General features: G+C 42.0%; 2 protein-coding genes across 3 annotated transcripts; both read right to left on the bottom strand.

Annotated features, from left to right (window-relative positions):
• Positions 1 to 2: 2 nt before the first annotated feature.
• Positions 3 to 6,339, bottom strand: txlnbb (taxilin beta b). Of its 2 annotated transcripts, none has more exons than XM_051391375.1 (10): positions 6,193 to 6,339; positions 4,064 to 4,313; positions 3,559 to 3,650; positions 3,305 to 3,475; positions 1,841 to 2,035; positions 1,410 to 1,529; positions 1,226 to 1,300; positions 1,043 to 1,135; positions 732 to 827; positions 3 to 595 (listed from the first exon to the last, which is right to left on the bottom strand). In XM_051391375.1, exons 2-10 carry the CDS (start codon positions 4,296 to 4,298, stop codon positions 71 to 73), a joined length of 1,602 nt encoding a protein of 533 aa, XP_051247335.1. In that variant the 5' UTR covers positions 4,299 to 4,313; positions 6,193 to 6,339; the 3' UTR covers positions 3 to 70. The 2 variants fall into 2 exon arrangements, with proteins under 2 accessions (XP_051247335.1, XP_051247344.1); XM_051391384.1 differs by having other exon boundaries at positions 4,064 to 4,335; positions 6,193 to 6,312.
• A 796-nt stretch (positions 6,340 to 7,135) lies between these two features.
• Positions 7,136 to 19,876, bottom strand: hivep2b (HIVEP zinc finger 2b). Its single transcript, XM_051394269.1, has 7 exons — positions 19,632 to 19,876; positions 13,109 to 17,094; positions 12,243 to 12,400; positions 11,900 to 12,075; positions 11,426 to 11,524; positions 10,550 to 11,337; positions 7,136 to 9,768 (listed from the first exon to the last, which is right to left on the bottom strand). Exons 2-7 carry the CDS (start codon positions 16,988 to 16,990, stop codon positions 9,349 to 9,351), a joined length of 5,523 nt encoding a protein of 1,840 aa, XP_051250229.1. The 5' UTR covers positions 16,991 to 17,094; positions 19,632 to 19,876; the 3' UTR covers positions 7,136 to 9,348.
• Positions 19,877 to 19,898: the final 22 nt, after the last annotated feature.

Genomic DNA, 19,898 nt, shown 5'->3' with positions numbered 1-19,898 from the left:
GCCAGCATTTCTCTTTTTATTGCTATGAATCTCACATGAACCAGATTTTGTTTTCACAGTAGTTGCAGCATTAATCAACTGTCTCCATTTCCAAATCTCTCTGTTCTTGGTATTCGTCCTCCACCACTTCTTGGAGGTGTTCGCTGTTGCTCTCCTCTATGTGGTTCACCTCTGGCTCCTGGACGCCCTCAGAGAGTTCTTGTGATTGGCATTCGTCTGTTTCTGTGGGTATAACATGAGAGATAATGAAAGAGCTGGCGATCTCCTTCAGACGAGCCTGCTCCGTCTTCAGCTGAGCCAGTTCCTTGGTCAGAGGAGTTTCAAGCGTCGGCGTCCCAGCGGGGGCATCAGAGGCCGAGGCTGCAGCATTCTGGGTGGGATGATCGTCTTTAGGGACTTCAGGGACTTCAGGGGTCTCCAGCTCCTCAGAGCCCTTCTTCTCTGTTGGTTCAGCAGTATTGCTGTCTGCTTGACTTCCAGCTCCCTGCACCTTCTCATAAAGACTCTTCCTCTCCTCTTGCAAAGCCCTGCACAGATTCTCAAGCTTCTGGTTCTTGACAGTGACAAGCTCAAACTCCTTTTCTTTGATTGCTTTCTGTAAAGGATTCATGGAACATATTGGTAAAGTAGAAGTGAAGAAATAGACATGCCTTCCAGTAGGTTTTACATTCATGGCATTACATTCAATCCTTGTATTGAGCTATAAATGACTGACGAAATGTTTTTCTTACATCTGACACCATCTCAAGGAGATTCTTGTTGCAGCTATCAAAGCGAGTCTTCCATGACTGGCACTCTTTCTCCAGCTTTTTCATTTTCTTGGCCATCTGCATGTAAAAAAAAAATCACGTTACCCAGTACACAATCAAAGCCACTTCTAAATATAGCTGCCACAATAGAACGTAGGAATCTACTATTTAAGTCTTAGTGTAAATCTCATGGGATTTTCTTTTCTCTTTTCCTGTTTTTATCGTATTTTTATTCGCAGATAAACTAAATAATAGAACCAATGACTTCAAATACTCTGTGAAGCCGCTCTTACTTTGTCCATGTCCTGTTTGAAGCCGCTGTAGACACTGTTACTCTTTGATACTGTGCCCTGGAATTCATCAAACTTCTTGGAGTACATATCGATCTGAGGAGAAACAGTGAGGAAAACACTATAAACACCTCCAGAGAGGTAGAAAAACAAGCCAATGTTGCTTATGATGCCTTGTTACTGTACCTGGATCTTCATATCGTTTTCTTGCTCCTTCATGGCCTTGACTTTCAATTTACACTCTGCCGTCTGTTTTAGCAGCTGTGGAATATTAAAATGTTCAGTGAAAATGAGCATTAGGGGGATTAGAATTGCAAATATTTTATTAAAATGCTTGTAGCAATCGACAAATCTGATACACAAAACGTACAAGCTCTCTTTCCAGCTTGTGCTTCTCCTCGGCCTCCTTCAGCAACATGTTTGCCTGGGCGAGTTTGGTCTCCAGCAGCTTTTCTTTCAGGTCTCTGTGTTTGAAGACCTTTTCCAGGTTCTGGAAGACAATCGGGGGGATTTATGAGTCGTTTTCACGCTGAAAGCTGTTTCATTTCTTGCTCAGGGAGCTTTGGCTACATAAAACAGAAATACTGCAACTAATAAATGTAAGACCTGGGTGAAAGGTGCGAATAATTCATGTGTTTGAAACTGGCACAGAGGCCCCAGATGTGTGAGGTTTTACACAAGTACAGCTCAGGTAGCATCAGGTAGGTTTGCATGTAGATTGGGGTTTAAAAAATTGGCTTTAAAACTTTGTGTGACTTTGTTTTGAACCCATGTGTGCTCAGTATGTGGCAGGATAAATACCGCCTCTCGCTGGTCGTATTGTGAAATGAGGCCCTTCAGTTTCTCTGCCAGAGCGCTGTTCTCCTGGCACAGCTTGGTGTTGCGGCTGCTGTGTTCCTCAATTTGGGCCTGAATGTCGCTCAGTGTCCCCTGGAAGTGGGTGGTGATCTCTTTCCTCTTCAGGTCGTCCTCTCTGCACCTCTGCAGGGTTTCTTCCTGCATTACAGGGATGGAAAGCTCAAAACAACCGTGTATGTGACACATTCGCAATTAGCGCAGTGACATGGAGCTAGGAGCATCTTTAGCTTGTCCTCTGATTTTATACAATACCCAGGTGTCAGTGCAACACTAAAATCTGTTCTGTCAGTAGAAATTGACCTGTGGTTATACCCATGGTTTCTTTCTCACCTACAACTGAACAGCCTGTTTTGTTGTTTCACGTCACCAGCTTCCCAGCTAATTAACTACTGCTCCAATAGGCAGCAATGCTGGGAGCTAAAGTTAAGTCAAAGCTGATTGGTCAATTTCAAAAGTCTACTGGCTATAAAGTACACACAGGAAACAAATTTATATGACTTCTGTAATTGTTAAGTTATTGGAGCTGTGACAAATTATTTTACTATTGATTAATTGCTGATTATTTTCTCAATTATTGAAAAATCACAATTTCCAAAAGCCAAGATGATGTCTTCAGGCTGTATTTTCCAGTCCAAAACCAAAAGATATTCAATTTACTTTTTAAATGAAAGATAAACTGGAAATTCTTACAGTTAAGAAGCTAATGATGATTGCCAAAATATTTAATTATATATAATTTAATTATAAATAAGTTATTCTTATTGTTCCCTTTTGAAGTCAGTATAAAACACACTTAGGTTTATATTCTGGAGAAATTGCATTTCCCCTGTTATTACTCAATACCTCAAACTACTGTTATAAATTGCCATCAAGAGGGTAACCACATTTTAACTTCTTAAGGAATTAATTTTACCTTTAACTGTCCCCTTATATCTCTTTAAATTATTTAGTTTATTTCCACATAGTAAGGCAGTTTAACATGATTATGATTTTCATTATGTTTGTTCCAACACTTTATAAAAGTTGTATCATGCATAGGGCTCAGAGTGAAATATTCAAAACCAAGACTGCACCCTTATATCCAGTGTAAACATATTGTTGATTTACATTTACAAGTATTAAGTATTCAATATATTTGTAAACTGTGAGAGCTACACTACATCTACTGGTTGGTTTGAGCAACACTTTAACAGGAGTTGTAGGTGTGGCAGTTTCAGAGGTCAGATTCTGAGCTTTGACATAATTGTTGATCTTTGGTGCCAGCTGATTTCACCTCCTGTAGAGCACAACATATGGTTACAACACCTGACACCCCAAATCAGCTTAACAACAAATGGCACTCTCAGTAGCTCAGATTAGATACTTCCACTACTACATGAAGAGCAGACTTGACAGGAGCTGAAGTACCTTTAGGGTCTTGTTGTGCCTCTGCAGCTCTCGGCAGAGCCCCTCCAGTTTACTGCGAGCCAACACGGCTCGGCTGTGCTCGCTCTGCAGCTGGTCCTTCTCCTTCATCACCTGGAGCAACTTCTTCTGCAGAACCTTCAGCTGCTTCTGATCACTCCGATGCTCCTCCAACTGCAAACAATCCACCACAAGTGTAAAGATACATACAACTAGTATGTGTCCTCTTTCCAGTTTTTCTTTATGCATCCACTCACCAACTCAGCGTGCTTCTTGATGATGGCTTCCAGTTTCTGTTCTGGAGTATTGAGTTTGTTCAAACTTTGCATCAGCAGCATGGCTTCCTTTCCTGTAGAAGACACAGAGAATTTCACACAAGTTAAACATCACACGTCAGTCAAGTCCAATCAGGTTTGACTTTCATTTATTTTAATTACCCCAGAGCACGAGGTGAATCAGATTTATCAGACGCTGCTATGCAAATCTAAAGTAATTCATCAGAGAGATTATTTTGGAGTACCTGAGAAGTCTATCTCCCCATACAGTGAAAAATCATGTTGCCACCTCAACTGAAGCCAACTATAAAAGGCTTGTGGAAATACTATTTTACCTGCTCGTCTGTTGCAGATGGATGCACTTACACGCATTACAGCTCTGCTTACACACCTATCAGTTTCTGTACAACTTGGACTTTTGCTGACTGAGCTGAATGAAACCCACCTCAGCTAAAATCGATAAAACATTTTGAAAAAAACAAAACACCTAGATTTTTGAGCATCTTCTTCTCCAGTTTCTGGTCCTTGCGGGCGTCCGCCTCTTTGACGGCTGTGACCTCCTCTGTGTCCTCTGGCTCAGCGGGAATCTCGGCAGCCTGGTAGGTGCTAATGATGTCCTCCAGCTGCTGGGCCAGGTCCTCTGTCAGGTCAATGTGCCGACCCTCGCCTGGCGACGCCTCCGGACCCGTGGGTGCAGGGCTGCTCTCCTGACAAGTCTCCATTATTCTGAGCTAGTACTGAGAGAGAAACAGTTGGTTTCTGTAATGAATCGGAGGAATAAAAGTGATATTCATCTCATCCTGGCATTGTTATTCAAAGGATTAGGCTCTCATGATAAACTCTGACCTGCTTTCACATGCTCACTCCATTTTGTGAGTACAGTAAGTAGAGGAACATGCAGAAGACCTTCTGAATAACAGTTACTTAGCTCTACTGTGAATCAATATGAATTTTAATATGACTATGCCTAAGTGCAATAATCAACGCAATCAACATTGTATGTTTTAATTGCAGGCTATATTTTTAAAAAAAGCGTTACAATAGGCCGATAACACAGCCAACATTGTGACCTGTTGTAGTAGGAAAAGCACAGGTGTTAGTAATAACATTAACAATCGCTTTGTTCTATTTAAGTGAGCCAGTAAGCCATGACAGTGAGCCAGCATTCACAATACCAGCACTCTGAAACTGAACCAGCTAAATGGAATTCAGCCATCATTATTTTTATTATTCACACCTGTCCTTTTCCTACTACAACCATAAAGAGAACCTATAAAGCTAGACTGATAGATCAGCCGGGCTGATATATCGACCAATATTTGCCTTTTTGCGGATCAGAGCTGCAATTAGTCAATTAATTAATCAAAAGACAGAAAATTAATTAGCAACTATTTTGATAACCGACTTATTGTTTTAGTCATTTTTCAAGCATGAATGCGAGACGTTTGCTGGCTCCAGTTCCTCTAATGTTCTTTGTGATATATGGCAGTAAACTATTGGCCAGACAAAACAAGGCATTTGAAGACTTCACGTTGGACACTGTTTTATAAGAAGTATTTTCCACTGTTTTCTGACATTTCTTAGACCAGTCGATTAAGTAAAACAACTATAAAAACATCTATTTTCAATATAAATTAATCTGCTGATTTGTTTTAATCACCACCTCTGTCAGCCACCATGGTGCCTTCGAGCAATGCACTTAAAAACAGCTGTCTATCCTGTACTAAAGGCGCTCAATGAGAAATATTATATATTTTTTTACATATATAATTGTAGCTGCTACAGACATACAGTATTTTCTTGGTCTTGACAGCCTGCTATGCTTTCCTCTTAAAAGTTCTCACCTTCTCTATCTAAAAGTGAGTTTACCCCAGTCAATTAGAGTGTTAACAAAGCTTATTAGTGTACCACAGTGAGTGAAATGAAGTAATACGGTGCCTCAGTGCCTGTTTGCGTCTCTCTTGTGTTTTACAAGCTCACAGCCAGAGCCTGTTTACGTGAATAAAATTAGTGCAGCCTTCACACTGCCTGTGCTTTCACAAGCAGAGCACATGGCACCTGTTCCAGACCCCACAGGCTATTTTAGGAACTTCTTAATATGGGCAAGTTATTTATTTATTTCTAATCCACTCTTATTGATGTCAATGTCAGTGGTGGTGTGTACAAAATCTGCATTTCCAACTGTGAAAAATATCTGTATTACATAAGTGACCCCATCTATATTCAATATTTTTTAAAGAAGGCAGATATCCAAATGGAAATTAAACTAAAAATTAATGACTTTAGGAAAAAAGCAATTTTGATTCCATCACAATCCAAGCTGGTGCACAATCAGAGAAATACATTAAAAGTTAAATTGCTGCTGTTGATTAACTAAATTAATCTCTTCCCTTTCTGTTAACAAGTGACACAGTTAAGTCTTGATTTAACAAGTTAGGTTAACAAACTTGGCGAGCTTCAGAGAGCCATCAAATTCAAACAAACCATTATTAGTACTTTTTTAAGAATAAAAAGAGGCTTGGAAACCATCTCAAGCACAGAATTTAAGATTATTGTTATGTTATTTAAGCGTAAATGTCCCTGAAGAAGCAGGGTAATGAGTAAACAGGGTCTTACCAGGACCAAGGGCCAGAGAAGGAAAAGGAAGAGTGTCGAGGGGCTTGGACAGGCTGCCACCACAGATACAACAGCTGTGATAAGACCACCTCAAAATAAACCAGAGGAGCACAGCTCACTCTGAGCAGAGAGAGGGCGGACAGAGGTACTGTCTCTGTCTGTCCAGGACACCCCACTTACAAAAACAACCCATGGTCCTCCTCTGATTGTAATCTTAGCAGGAATTTACCTCACAGTGTGACATACAGTAGCTGTGTGTATGAGTACAATCAAAACGCTCAATCATTTAACGGCTGTTAAGATCCCCAGCAGCCATTTTATGCCTCTGCTGCTTTAAACCAATGCAGTACTAATTTTATTTTAAGCTGGGATGCTGTTAACAGCCATATAATTATTCTAACAAATGGGCCTGACAGGCCTAGTCACCGAGCAAGAGAGGAAAAAATTAACTGTCTCTCTGATTGGCCAGAATTAGAACAGACTTCCTCCCCAACCTAGAGAAGATAATGCACTCTAAGATCACAGTCATTTCCTCCCTTAATACATGCTTAACACATGCAGTATTTACTTACAGTGCACTGCACTGTGTGTGCTGCGGATGCACAGTGGAGTTTTGCTGAATTTGATGCAACCGGAAAATGGTTGAATATTAGCCACAAGGTGAGAACTATTTTTGGAAGCATTTATTTTTCTTGTTCCATGTTATGACTGCAGTAATAATTTTTCACCAGAGGGTGTCACTGGTAGGAGTCTCTCCCTTTTTTCACCCTAGAGATTTTTTTTTCCACACTCACCCCCTCAAGATAAAATGTGAATGATCTCATCTGAAAACCCTTCCTTATGTGCTCTAATTTAAACAATCGTGAATTATGCAGGTGGAAAGGTATAGAAGCCATTTTGAATAATAAAGTTAAAAACATGAAATAAGCTGCAACACACATCCTTGGGTTAGAAGTATATTCTTTTAAAACAATTTTGAATTTAATCTGAAAAAGTAGAGCACCAAACAATAAAGTCCCCATAGCATAAAAGAGGCACTCCGTCCTGACTAACCAGTTTGATGCAAATAGCTAAACAACGGATTGGCTACTGAGGTTTTTTCCTCAAAAAATCTTAGCTGAGAGGTAAAATGATTTGTCCTCTGTGTGTTTTACAGGGAATTTCATAGACATGAGAGGCACAATGCAGTTCAGTAAATATGAATACACAATAAAAACAAAACACAATCTGAATACATACTGTATGCAAAAGCAAATCGAAGGCTTCACTTTCCCTTCACATTTTATGAGCATTCTGCACCGTTATCACGACAAATAAAATTACATAACCATGAAATCAAAGCTACATACATCTTCAGAAAGGGAAACAAAATTAAAGCAGTGCACCTTTTAAAATTTCTTTATGTAAACATGAGTGAACAAAGTGTTTTCTGACTTTGAAATCCATTCTCAAACTGGTAACATAACCACTTGAAGATGTGAATACACTTTCTTTAAAGATGAGACACACGGTGTTAACGATCAACACTGTGCTATTTTCGCCCTCAATAAACCTCCATTACGTCAACTGCAGACATTTTACCTCTTAAAGAGATATAAACACTCTGCATAAAAAGTTTTCAGAATTCAACACTGCAAAAATAGTTTAAATCATAAAAATACACGTATATATACAGAGAAGAAGTAATGCATTTGGTGAATGATTACTTACATTTTGAGCTGAAGCACAGTAATAGTCAACCAACTCACGCTGTTAACATCATTACTTTAGTATTACTTACAGTAAGTGATATTGAATTATCCAGTTACACTTGAAATGCAAGAAAACACACTATTGACTGATCATCATAGCCCCTTGAATTTGTGTGCAACATGTTTCACAAAATGAGAAACGTGAAAAAACGACTGGAATGTTTCAAAACCACAAGAGAACATAACATGTTTTACTCCCCCATATTCACTGACCAAGTCAGTTAAACATCAAAGATGAAAGGATGAAAGTGCATCGTCAAAACTCATAAAATGGTCATCTGTATAAGAGAGAAAAAAAAAAGCTGTTTAATCAAAGCAAAGACATGAGATCAAAAGCATTGCCAGCGTGGCTCACTGCATAACTGCATCACTGCTGCATAAGTACAGATATACCATATAAATAGTAGTCAAATATTTACCAGTATCAATAAGTGCTCACGTTCTAATATATAAATACATCTTACAGTATTCATAATTACATATTAACTTCCTCTATTTTTGTGCAATAGCAAATCCCATGCATTTTTACCAAGATAAAAACCACAACATTAAGAAAAATGCAACATAAGAAACATTTTTTAAGATTGTTTCACATAAATCATACTGCATCCGTCTGTCAGCAGACCTGACAGCACAAAAAAAGAAAGATCTTTCCTTTGAGCGAACTCTCTGACAGCGCCGACACATCTGAATAAAGAGTACCTCGACATTTTTCCTTATTCAACAACAACCTTCTGATAACAAAATGATGAAAAGCAAAATAAAGGCACAGACCCTTGTCGCTTGATTAGAAGCACCAAACTGCACAAGAAGCGTCTACTTAAAATTTGGTCAGACTGTTTCATAATACACATACTTTTCCCCTTATAAATAGTCTTTATTTACTGCACTACTGCATCACACCTTGATATGATTACATTAAACAACAGTCTATTTTCAAAGTACACATACAGTAAAATACACTGTTTGTATGCATCTAAGAAGGAGTATAGGTTAAGGACATTTGTACAGAATCCATAAATATAATTTATGTGCAATTGTACGCAAACTACTATGTCAAACAAAGGCATATTAGCATAATATCTTTCCATATTGCACCTGCACCCAATAATGATTCTCCAACTTGCAAGACATCCTGCTGCTCGTCCAATCATTTCAAAGAGTCTCTGGAAAGAGGAGCACATCAGACAACGTGGGTTTCTTCTTCACTGTGAAGGTTTGATCTCCACTCAGATTCAAAAGAAGCTGTCTGGGGTATGTGCAAGACCAGAGGAAGTGTTATTATATTGCCTCTAATGGGATAAAGATGAGGTTATGTGCCTAAAGGGCTGAGGACGACAGGGTTGCAGGTGTAGCAGGGGACATCTGGTCCTGGATCAAATCAAGGAGACAGAAAAAGGGGGTTTCAATGAGGGTCCTCTGTGGTAATCTTCAACGAGGCGATGGCTTTCAAGCAGGTCTGGACGTTCTCCTCCTGTCTGCTGTCCCTGACGCCGGGGTCGAGGCTTTTCTCTTGAGCAGCCTGATGGGAGGACAGCTGGTTCTGGCCTCTGATGTCCTCTCCTCCAGTCTCGAGTCCATGGACAGATCCCTCCCTGCTGCTGCAACGCTGGCCCTCGCTGCTCTGGGGGCTTGGCACCGAGGATGTGGTGACATCAGTGCTGGAGGAAGGCGGGGAGTGTAACATCTGGAGCCCTCCGACAGGAACGACGGGGAGCAAACTGTGGGCCTGCTGCTGGGAGTGGAGAGGGAGGTGGCTGAGGATGTTCTGGTGATGAGAACTGGCAGCACCAGGCAGAATGGAAGCCAAGCTGCTCCTTTGATCCTGAAACGACATATTGGCAGTGTTAGGAGCAGTTTCAACATTGCCAGGATAATTTCTCATGTGAAAAAATATTTTAGTTAGCAAAAATGCCGAAATGTGAGAACACAACACAAATCCCCTGCTATGGCTGCACAACCCATTAAATGATAAGGGTGTGTACACTATAATTTTGTTATTGTGTACAAATCCAAGCAAAAGACTAGAACCAACAATGCATTAGTCCGCGTCTTACTTCACTACTTCCCTAACCTGTCTGTGGCACTCAGCTCCAAGCCCAGTTGCTCCTACAGAAGACCCAACTCTTAACAAATGAAAAAAAATAGACTGAATAACTCCCTAAGATAGGTGGACATGGGTTTTATCAAAATAAACTACAGTGTGTATTTATGGTAATGAAGAAACAGCTTTGGACAACAATGGAGGTCTATGGCACAAAGGTATAAGCTAGACTTCAGCTACATGGTAAATACTTTGTATTAGTATTACTGTATCCTTTAGATTTTTTATTGAACAAATGAAATGTTGAGAATGGCACCAAAATACAGTTTTTCAGTTAAGTGTGGAAGTTTAAGAGAAACTTGTAAAAATGTCCCAAACTGGCCAACCTTGAATTGTTCAGAAATCGAAATCTGTACCAAAACCTAATCACTTGTCCATCTGCCCATGGTCTAACTTTCCAAAAAGCTGCTGTTTACATAACTTGCCAATTGACAAACAGTACTAAACCCATATTTGGCAGAGGTATAGTTAAACTGGGTGCAGAACTCATCATTAAACATACCATTTCCATTTCAAAGGCTGCTTGTTGTTGAGCCATCTCCATCTTTGCCTGGTGTCTGGTTTTATCACCGCTGCCTTTGTGTTGGTGCGAGCCTCTGCGTGGTGAAACCGCCCTCAGCACAACTCTCTGCCGCCCTCTGACTGAGGATTCACGCTTTCCAGCCAGCTCTGTTCCAGGTGACATGGGTCGTTCAATTGACGCCGGCGAGAGGTGCTGAATGGGTGTGAAGCTGGGCGAACCAGGCCTTAGCGGGGAGGTATCCCATCTGGGAGATGAGCGACCTCGCGGGGAGAGTTCTCGCCTCGGGGATGGATAACGTAGACGTGACGGGGAGGGCTCCCTGATGGGAGACTCCCAACCAGGCGAGAGCAGACAAGAAGAATACGGGTCAAATAGGAAGCTGGCCTGGTCTGGAGACAGCATAGTCAGAGAGTCTTCATCCATGGACTTCTCCCTCTGGTCTGTTGCAAGGACAGGTCGATGGTCTGAGCCCATTCGCCTGCCAGAGGACTGTTGGCGGACATCGGTGTCAGGCAGAGAGGTGAGGGAATAGCCATGGACAGCGGCGGTGGCTGTGACTGACAGAGAAGTAACTCCACAAGGCTGAGGACTCGTGCTTCTTGAACGTAACTTTGGAGTGGAGTCACCCTCATATTCATCGTCCTCGTCATCATCTTCGTCTATTTCGTCAACTTCTTCATCCATGCCGTCAGAGTCCTCGGCATCTGAGAACTGGTGTTTGGTTGTGACGACAACCTCTGTCTTGGACTCTTGTTGGTTGTCGTCCACTTTAAAAGACAAACGCATCTGTTTAGTTGGATTTATTTTGCTATAATTCATGCACGTGTAAGAATGTTATATATATCAGTATCTTACCATGTTCCTGTATCTCCGTCTCATCCATCGTCACTGACACTCCCAATTCAAGACATTTCTTCATGTGTGCCTTTGACTTCATATGTTTAGTCAGGTTTCCTGTTATATGACCGAAAAAAAATTCCCAGTGAAAATTAACTGCATTTGTTAAAGGAGCAGATTTGTTAAATATATCGATATATATATATATATATATATATCTTATACACCCTTTTTTTTTTCTTACAACAAGAGGACATGGAGAAAGTGAAGTGAAGAGAAAAATTAGGAGACAGAGCTGCTGATTGCAAAATGGTATTTTTAAAATCTGATATGCAACCAGATTTTGTATTATTCCTATTTTTTAAAAAAAAAATTTAACAGAATTTTAATAAAATGTCATCTAAATAAACACTGATATAACGCTTACATTTAAAAAAAAAAACTGCAAATAAGACAGTGTCATTCTAGTCTATAAGCATAAAGAATGCTCACCTTTAGTTTTAAAAGCAAAGTTGCAGACCCTGCAGATGTACGGTCTCACGTCTGTATGGGTCCTGATGTGTTTTTTCAGCATGCTCGGTTTCTTGCAGCGAATACCACACTCCTCACAAATGTATTTACCCCGGCCTCGACCTCTGACATACACATAGTCTTCATTGGACTTGTACCTGAAAGATAAATGCAGTATTTACATGAGGAAATACATAAAACAGTCCTGAATAGGTAAAAATAGCATAGAAGGATAGATAGTGTATGCACTAACATCCTAATATAGCTGCTGTACTTGCTATCAGCAGAAATGACAAGTGTTATGATAACTTATATCTTGACTGACCCTCCCTCGAAGATCTTAATGCGTGTTGGCACTGTTTGGGTTGTGGAAGCCTCCCTCTCTTTCCATTCCTCCTTGGTAGTTTTCACTCTGCAGCTGATGTCTTTCACCTTCTTTCCGTAGGTGATGTCCACCTCTTTGGGCTCCGGTTTCCTCTGCAGCTGAATCCGATGAACACACATTTTGTTAACATCCATTTTAAGTGGACACCATATCGACAACGTAACATGATGCTTCCAGTATTGTATGTCACACATGGATGTTACACAGCATGTTTTGCAAACATGACTTGTGCTACTGCTGCTGCTGCTGCTATCCTAGGCGTGATTTTTGTGCCATGGTACATTTTATCAGCCTAAACCCAGTGCAAGGGGAAAATGCATCCCATTGCCAAGACACATGATATTTACTGGTGTCTGGTATGTTCGCTGCCAAGACTTTTTTTGCAAACAGTAAATGCAAAGCAAGTGATAATCAAAGCTTATAACATCATACCGAGCAGCAGGCAAATTATTTCCAAATACTAATTTCAATACTGGCTGAACTTTCTGCCAGAAGTTTCGAAGTGTGCAGTATGCCATATTTTGGGTATTAAGGTCATTTCAACTTTCTATATTTCAAACTCTCTTATCTCTTGCTGACATTTAGGACTACCAAGGTGGAAAACTGCCCAGTGCAACTTGATTTACTTTAACTATAAATATAGTTCATTTATAGGTAATAGTGATACTAGCAAAACCAATTAAATGTGTCGTAAATAGGGCTTTACTCTTATGGTGCAGAACAAATGTGTTTTCTTCAAGTTTAAGATATTAATATGCTTTAGAAACAATGCAGAGATGGGATGATTTCAATAAAAATTTTCTCACCTGTTCCATTGTCTGCCTCCACAGGATGAGGGATGAAACCAGTTTCCCTGTACCAGGCTGACACATGGCGGCCACGGTGTATATAACTTTGTCTCCCCTCTGTTTGGACCGCAGTAGAGCAAGAGCAGCACTGGTACTCACTTCAAGAGGATTCGGGTTGTGGGAACTCACACACCAGGTGGCATACACAGAGGAGAAAGGAGCATTGCTGTGAGAGCAGCTCGGCTTGGTGTAGTTGAGGTAACACCAGCTCACACCTGTCGTCGTGCGAAGACTTGGAAACTGAGATAACAGTTTTGAATGCTCAGTGTCTGAGATCAGGATGTCTTGACTGGTAACCAGCTGTGCCACCATATCCATCTGCACTCGTTTCTCCATGCCAACTTCTTTTACTTCGCTGACTGATATCATGGAGTAGGGAGGTGAGCTGGTTTCCAAGGAGCTACTTTCCATAGCTGACTCAAGTCCGTGGTCAGTGGCCTCTGTCACTTTTTGCTGAAGTGTGATAAATTTACTCCTACTTGAGTCATCCAGAGCATGAGGTGTGGATGCACCCTGCATCTCTGACCTGTGCCCCTTCTCTTCACTCAAATTACATTTTCCCAACTCAACAGCACTCAGCTCCTCCACAATCTGCCCAAACATTCTTTCTTCTTTCACACGTTTTTGCTGCTTGACCTCCATGAAGAGGTCCAGGCTGCTGGCGGGGGATAGCATCCGTTTGTTTGCGCCACCGCTGGAGGCGTTAGTGGTTGAGATAGTTCTGGAGGTCAGAGAGAGAGGGATGCCTGTCTTGAGTTTAGCTGATGACAAATCAAGGGCTTCAACACTGAGGGTGTGTGTTGAAGGTGGTCTGGTATAAGGTAATACATTATGAGAATCAAGATTTCCAGACAAACGTGAAGTTTGATTATGAGAGGTGGATGTAGTGGAGCTAACACTGTCATACTGATTGTCGAAAATCTGTGATACTGAAGTGTATGTGATACTGCCATAGGATGGCACATGAGTCTGTATTCTTACAGGAACTAGCAGGCTCGGATGTGACAGCTGGGGAAATGTATTCCCGGTGGAAAATATTGGCAAAGTCTGCGGAAGAACAGCAACTGCTGTAAATGGAGGGGAGGTGCTGCTGAGGTACTGCGGAAACACTTGTGATGGGACTTGTGTTACCTCAGTGTCCATATTCAATGACTCCTGTCGCACCAAGTTTCCCCTCCTTCTCTCCCTCAGAGCCGAGTGGCCAGCGCTGATGTCCACGTGTCTAACTTTGGATGTTGGAGAAAGACTGCCATAGTCAAATGATATGCTGCGTACCTCTGGGAACTCCTTGCGCAAGTTACACGGCGCCTGCTCTGAAGAGGAGCGTCTCATTTCATGTTGTTGACGCTGGTTGAGCACAGAGAGGGAGTGCCCACTCCCTGGCACAGCTAAGAGCTCTAGTGGTTTGCCAAATTCATCCTGCCTTGCTGGAGAGACTGACTTCAAGCTCTCCTCCCTGTCAAAGGAGAAGGTGGAGCTATAAGATAAGTTGCTGTCTTGGCTTGGGCTGCGGGAGAGACTGGTGCAGGCAGACTCAAAACTAGATTCACCAGAGGAGTGCTCGATATCAGCTAAACGTAGCCTTTTCTTCTTTGGAGGGAGCTTTTCTGGAGGGAATTGTGCTAAAGTTTCACTCCTTTGAGGCCACTGAAACTCCTCCACGTGCTTCTCTGGCTCCTTCACCTGCACCTCTGGAGCTTTTTCTGGACTGTCAGGCTCTACTGTGACCCTAATTTCTGGGACTTGTATGTTGGGCTGCCTCACAAGTTTAGGGCCTATTTGAAATGATTGCCTTAACCTACTATCACTCCCTTCCATCTCATATGATTCACTTGCCTCTAGAGCTTGAAATGAAGAAATACTTTCCTGTCTCTGCCCATGATACTTGTATGATTCTGACTGTTCAGAGTGAGGCCTATTTATTGAGTTAGTGTGCTGGATAACAGAAATTACATTCCCTAAAGTTTTTCGACCAGACATTTCAAGGCTCACTGATATGTCCATGTCACACCTGTCCATCTGTGCTAGCATAATTGAAGAATGTCCTTTTCCTAATGCCATAATGCCAGCTGCTGCTTGTTTTGAATCATAGTCCTTGCTTGAATCAAACATTTCTTCACACTGTTCATGATGACCCTCATATTGACCAGGCAAATCTTCCTCTTCCCTCTTCTCTTTCCGACGCTTCCGTGTTGCCAGTTCCATTGCATGTCTCTGATGGCTCATATTAGATGCCATAGAGGGGTAATTTTCCATTTCCAATCCTGAGGGTGAAATGCCACTCTCGCTCATCTTTCCATGGTTGTCAGTGTCTGCGTGGCCATCATGTGCGGAGAGTTCGAAAGCAGCTTGCCGCCTGAGCCTCCTCATGCCCCCAGTGCTTGTTCTCTCATCAAACGAGTGGCTGCCTCTGAGGGCTTGAGGCATAGTCAGACACACTGCTGAGGATGTTGGCATTGAGTTGCTTCTGATCAGAGGCCCAACATCAGAGCCAGGATCTAGCAGGGGTTCTTTTACCTCTTCCCTCATGAATGACTTAGTGTTTATTTTGATTGACTCAACAGTTTCTTTTTCTTGGGTGAAAACACGGGAAACGCCTTTTTCTGAACGATTCCCGGTATACTCACTTGAATCTGTGCTACAAGCCATAAAAGCTGCCGTTTGTTTAGGGCTTGGCCTGTAACACTTCCCAAACATAATTTCTTGATAGGACTTTGCGTTAGTGTTAGGAGGACCAGTCTGGTGCTCGGTACTCTCAGAGCGCGAGAAGTAGCCCGAGTCCGTACTGCCCTTGCTAGACTGACTTGGGAGGGACAGATTGTGGTCAGAGTCACTGCTTCTTTTTTCAGACAGCCGAAGTGCAAGCCTCTGTTTGATCGTGCAAGATTGAATTGCACGGCTAGCCTCGGCAGCGGCAGAAGGTGCATTGATTTCTTGGGGCTGGGATGAACCATCCTGAGCTGACATCGACGTGGCTCCCTTTTTCTGAGCAATGAGATTTAGTACTTTTACAGCAGTGTTATCTGATCCCTCCACTGGAGAGTCCAGCAGCAGCAGCGGGTCGTTAAGAGTGTCCTCGTCCGTGTCCGTGCTTTGCTCAGCATCAGAGAATAACTCTCCTTCCCCTTCAAAAGACCCCTGGTCTGTATTGGCATTGTAAGAACCAAGTTCTGAGAGTGGCACTGTTCCAGCTTTGACAGAGTGAGCATGGGACTTTCTGTGTTTGTATAAATTACTCTTGGTTTTGAAGGAGAATCCGCAGGGGACACATGGATAGGGCCGTTCACCGGTGTGTGAGCGAATATGTTTCTTAAGCACGCTGGGTTTGGCACATGCCCTTCCACAGTAATCACAAACATACTTCCCAGGCTTTTGTGGTTTCTGTTCCACCTTACACACAGTCTCTGACAGCTGATCCATCCCTGAATGGGAGCACTGTTGTTGGACTTCAGGTGAACTGGTGGACTTCCTGTGAGATGCAGGTCCAGGGGACTGGGCAGAAACTACGTGACCTACAGCTTTCTGTCTGCCAATGGGAAATGGTTTTGTGGACTGTAGAGGATATGAAGACACCTCATAGTCTTGATGGCTTGTGGACTGAGTTTGGGAGTGCTGATCTTCTAATTGCAAAGATTTCCCTGAGTCAGACATTTCTTTGAAACCACTTGTGTCTCTGCTCTGACCTTCTTGCAGTTGTTGGTGCCACCCTTTGACTTCCAATTCAACTGATGGACTCCTTTTAGTCTGTGCTGTTTCTGAGGGGCATGTCTTCTGGGCAACATTTCTGTCCTGACCCTCAGTGGAGCTTTTCACCCCTGCAGTAGTTTCAAGTGACTCCATGAATCCAATGTCACTTTCTTTGGGATCGATTTTCAAGGACACTACCTGTTATGTAACTGTAGTGATATTAACATACATGTGAACTGATTGCAGGGAAGGGTCATCTGAAAGAAATCAGACAGAATTGACAGTTAGACAAACTTAAATGTGGATGAAAAAAAACAATAATCTAAACTAGGACCTTATAAAGATTCACAAGAATGTTATCAAGACAAAAAATGTGAAGAAAGTTAACCCTCAACAATCAATTCCACTGTTAAATCTGAGTTTAATTCCCCTCATTGAGAGTGAGAGCTTTTCAAGACTGTTTCCCAAAAGTCCTCCTAATAAAATTAGAGTATAAAATTCATAATGAGCTCCATCACAGCAGGAATGGAAAAAACTATGTTCTCTTTACCAGCCTCTAAAAAACCAAAGGTACCTTGTGTCAACCCTGGCAGATGCCCCAAATTTGTTAAAGTCCTGTTTACACACAGAGATGTGTGTAGGTATTTAAGGGATATGCTTTTCCCTTAGCACGTCATAAATTGTTGTAGATATGTATGTTTATTTTGTGTGTGAGTGTGTGTGTGTGTGTGTGTGTGTGTGTGTGTGTGTGTGTGTTTTCCTCCATCAAAGCACAACCTCCTTTAAACAAGCATTAATAAGATCAACTTCTTGTCCTTAACGTGAAATGTCATTATTATTTAAATATTTACTGTTTTAACTGCAAATGTATGTATATTAGTTAATAAATGGTCAGACATCAAAGTTGATTTTTGCAGGTGATCCATGGAGAGGACAACCTTTTATTAATATATGCTGAAAAAACTACAGGCATAGTAAGCTTAGCTGTGCTATATATCCACAATATATCACCCAGGCACTCCTACTACCAGATCACTTTTTCAGTTTTTGTCCATTATAAAAAAAGAAAGAAAAAAACCTACAATCTAGGTTTGCATGCCAAAAAAAGGGAAAATGATCTACCAGAAAAGAAAAAAACTTAAATCTCTGCAGAAGATGTGGGGTATAATGTCAGTATTGAAGTATGGTATGTGTTGATGCATGCCAGCACACACAGGTAACCCTGTTCACTGATCATGGGCGATGAAGTGTGATGAGTCTACCTGCACCCCTTTTGATGCGATATCGACATAAAAAACTATTTTATCCAAAGCCAGGATCATATCATATCCTTTTCTCTTGTGGGATTTAAACCCTTTAACCTCACTGTGTTACTAGTGTCATCCTCCACACACTGAGCTGCACGGGACCACGTACATAAACATGCCGGACTCATCATCACCCCCGTGGTTAAAGTGAATTGCTCTTGCCACTACACTTTCGTCTCATACCATGGGGATGGGTCTCTGAGGGCACGTCATTTCCATCTTCTCAGTATCAAATGCAGTGTCCTCCCTAACGAGGTTATGTAAGATTATCTGGTTCAAACCCTCTGAGTTCCCCTTAATTAGGACATCCTCCGACTCTCACTCTCTTTCTCTCACTCCCTCTCTTTCTTTGTTAGCACACCACACACTCCTCAGGCATAAACCAGAGGATACGAAGCCAAGGTGACTCTCGAGATGCCAAGAGATGCTTTAAAGCAGATGTTAAGGATGATAATCTTCCATTTGTGTTTTTAAAAAATGCTCATTGGCTCTTTTGACTGTTTATGCTTCAGTAGTTCTGCTTAGGGACAGATTTGAGGGCTTCTTCTAGAGCAGGATAGAAGAAAAATAATGAAGGCATATGAAGGATGGCGAGGGCTGCCTTAGATTGGAACAATCCATGTTTCAGCTGGGAGGTTTACAGAGGAAAACTAAGTGGGGTGCCTGGGGGTAACAAAATTCAGAGGCCTGGTAGGGAGCTCCCTTTCAAGGTCGATCTGACCTCATTGCTTAGTTTCCATCCTCTGTGAGCTACTAGAGGAGGGAAGGGGAATATGGGTGCAGAGTGACAGCGAGATAAGACCCTCAGAAACAATGCATACCTTTGAACTAACCATGATAGAGAGGGAACAGAGCCGACACATTCAGAGTCCCATTGACAAGTCTCTCAACAGACTTTTCTGTATAAAGACTGTACTAGCAGATTTCTCTCGCTCCCGGCAACAAACACTAACCTTTACGAAAATATATGACACAGCAGCAATGACGTGCAACAACAGGAGGCAGGTGGGTGGCAGTAGGTGTGTTTCAGGACGATAGTGGGCTGACTGTGATACAGTATGTCCGCATGGATGGAGAAATTACTTTATGGAGAGATTTATTTGAACAGCAGACATCCGTGGGGCACATCCCTTACTGCTTTCCACACACGAGAGAGGACAATGAGCAAACAAATGCTGGTTATGGGGAGCATCGTTATGCCGCTGCATTACATCATTAGAGGCTAAGTTAGCCATTAAAGGAAACAGGCATGAAGCCTCACGCTGACAACAAATCCATAAATATCATAAGGAGATGACCGGCTTCAGAGAAGCTGGATGGTAAAACCCTCTGTGGTACTCTAACAGCAACATAGCACATAGCATGCAGAATCAATCAACAGCTCTCAGTGTGATCAGAATGACATAAAGCACACGGTCTGATGGGAAGAAAGCTTCGGCTCATACACCAGCTGACATTCAGATATCAAATATAATCCTCATACAAACCTGACATTTGAATAGTCCCCTGTCCCATATCGACAGTCACATGTGACATTCCTCATGCTGCATAGTCCGTTTCTCCATTCTCCTCATGTCTGGGAAACAATAATGAAATAAATTAGCAAGGTAAAGTCCCATCAGTCATGAAGCTGCTGGCTGACTGGGTGTACATTAGAAGATCTATTGATGCGAGCTAGTCACCAGAGAAAATACCCAACCGTGACGTGCGGACCCAGGCACAAAAATAGCAAAGGGGCCCTGGGAGGGATTACA

The sequence above is a fragment of the Dicentrarchus labrax genome, unplaced genomic scaffold (genome assembly GCF_905237075.1).
Source record: "Dicentrarchus labrax unplaced genomic scaffold, dlabrax2021, whole genome shotgun sequence".
Classification (NCBI taxonomy): Eukaryota; Metazoa; Chordata; class Actinopteri; family Moronidae; genus Dicentrarchus; species Dicentrarchus labrax.
The sequence above is the reverse complement of the archived record's forward strand: the minus strand, read 5'-3'. Positions and strand labels throughout refer to the sequence as shown.

Excerpts from the sequence above, each read along its gene's own strand:
- hivep2b (XM_051394269.1), bottom strand. The coding sequence starts at position 16,990 with ATGGAGTCACTTGAAACTACTGCAGGGGTGAAAAGCTCCACTGAGGGT. Across the intron at positions 12,076-12,242 it reads ATTAAGATCTTCGAGGGAGG|GTACAAGTCCAATGAAGACT; the intron begins GTCAGTCAAGAT and ends TTTATCTTTCAG. Across the intron at positions 11,525-11,899 it reads CTTTGCTTTTAAAACTAAAG|GAAACCTGACTAAACATATG; the intron begins GTGAGCATTCTT and ends GTCATATAACAG.
- txlnbb (XM_051391375.1), bottom strand. The coding sequence starts at position 4,298 with ATGGAGACTTGTCAGGAGAGCAGCCCTGCACCCACGGGTCCGGAGGCG. Across the intron at positions 1,301-1,409 it reads ACAAGCTGGAAAGAGAGCTT|CTGCTAAAACAGACGGCAGA; the intron begins GTACGTTTTGTG and ends AATATTCCACAG. Across the intron at positions 1,136-1,225 it reads AAAACGATATGAAGATCCAG|ATCGATATGTACTCCAAGAA; the intron begins GTACAGTAACAA and ends GTTTCTCCTCAG.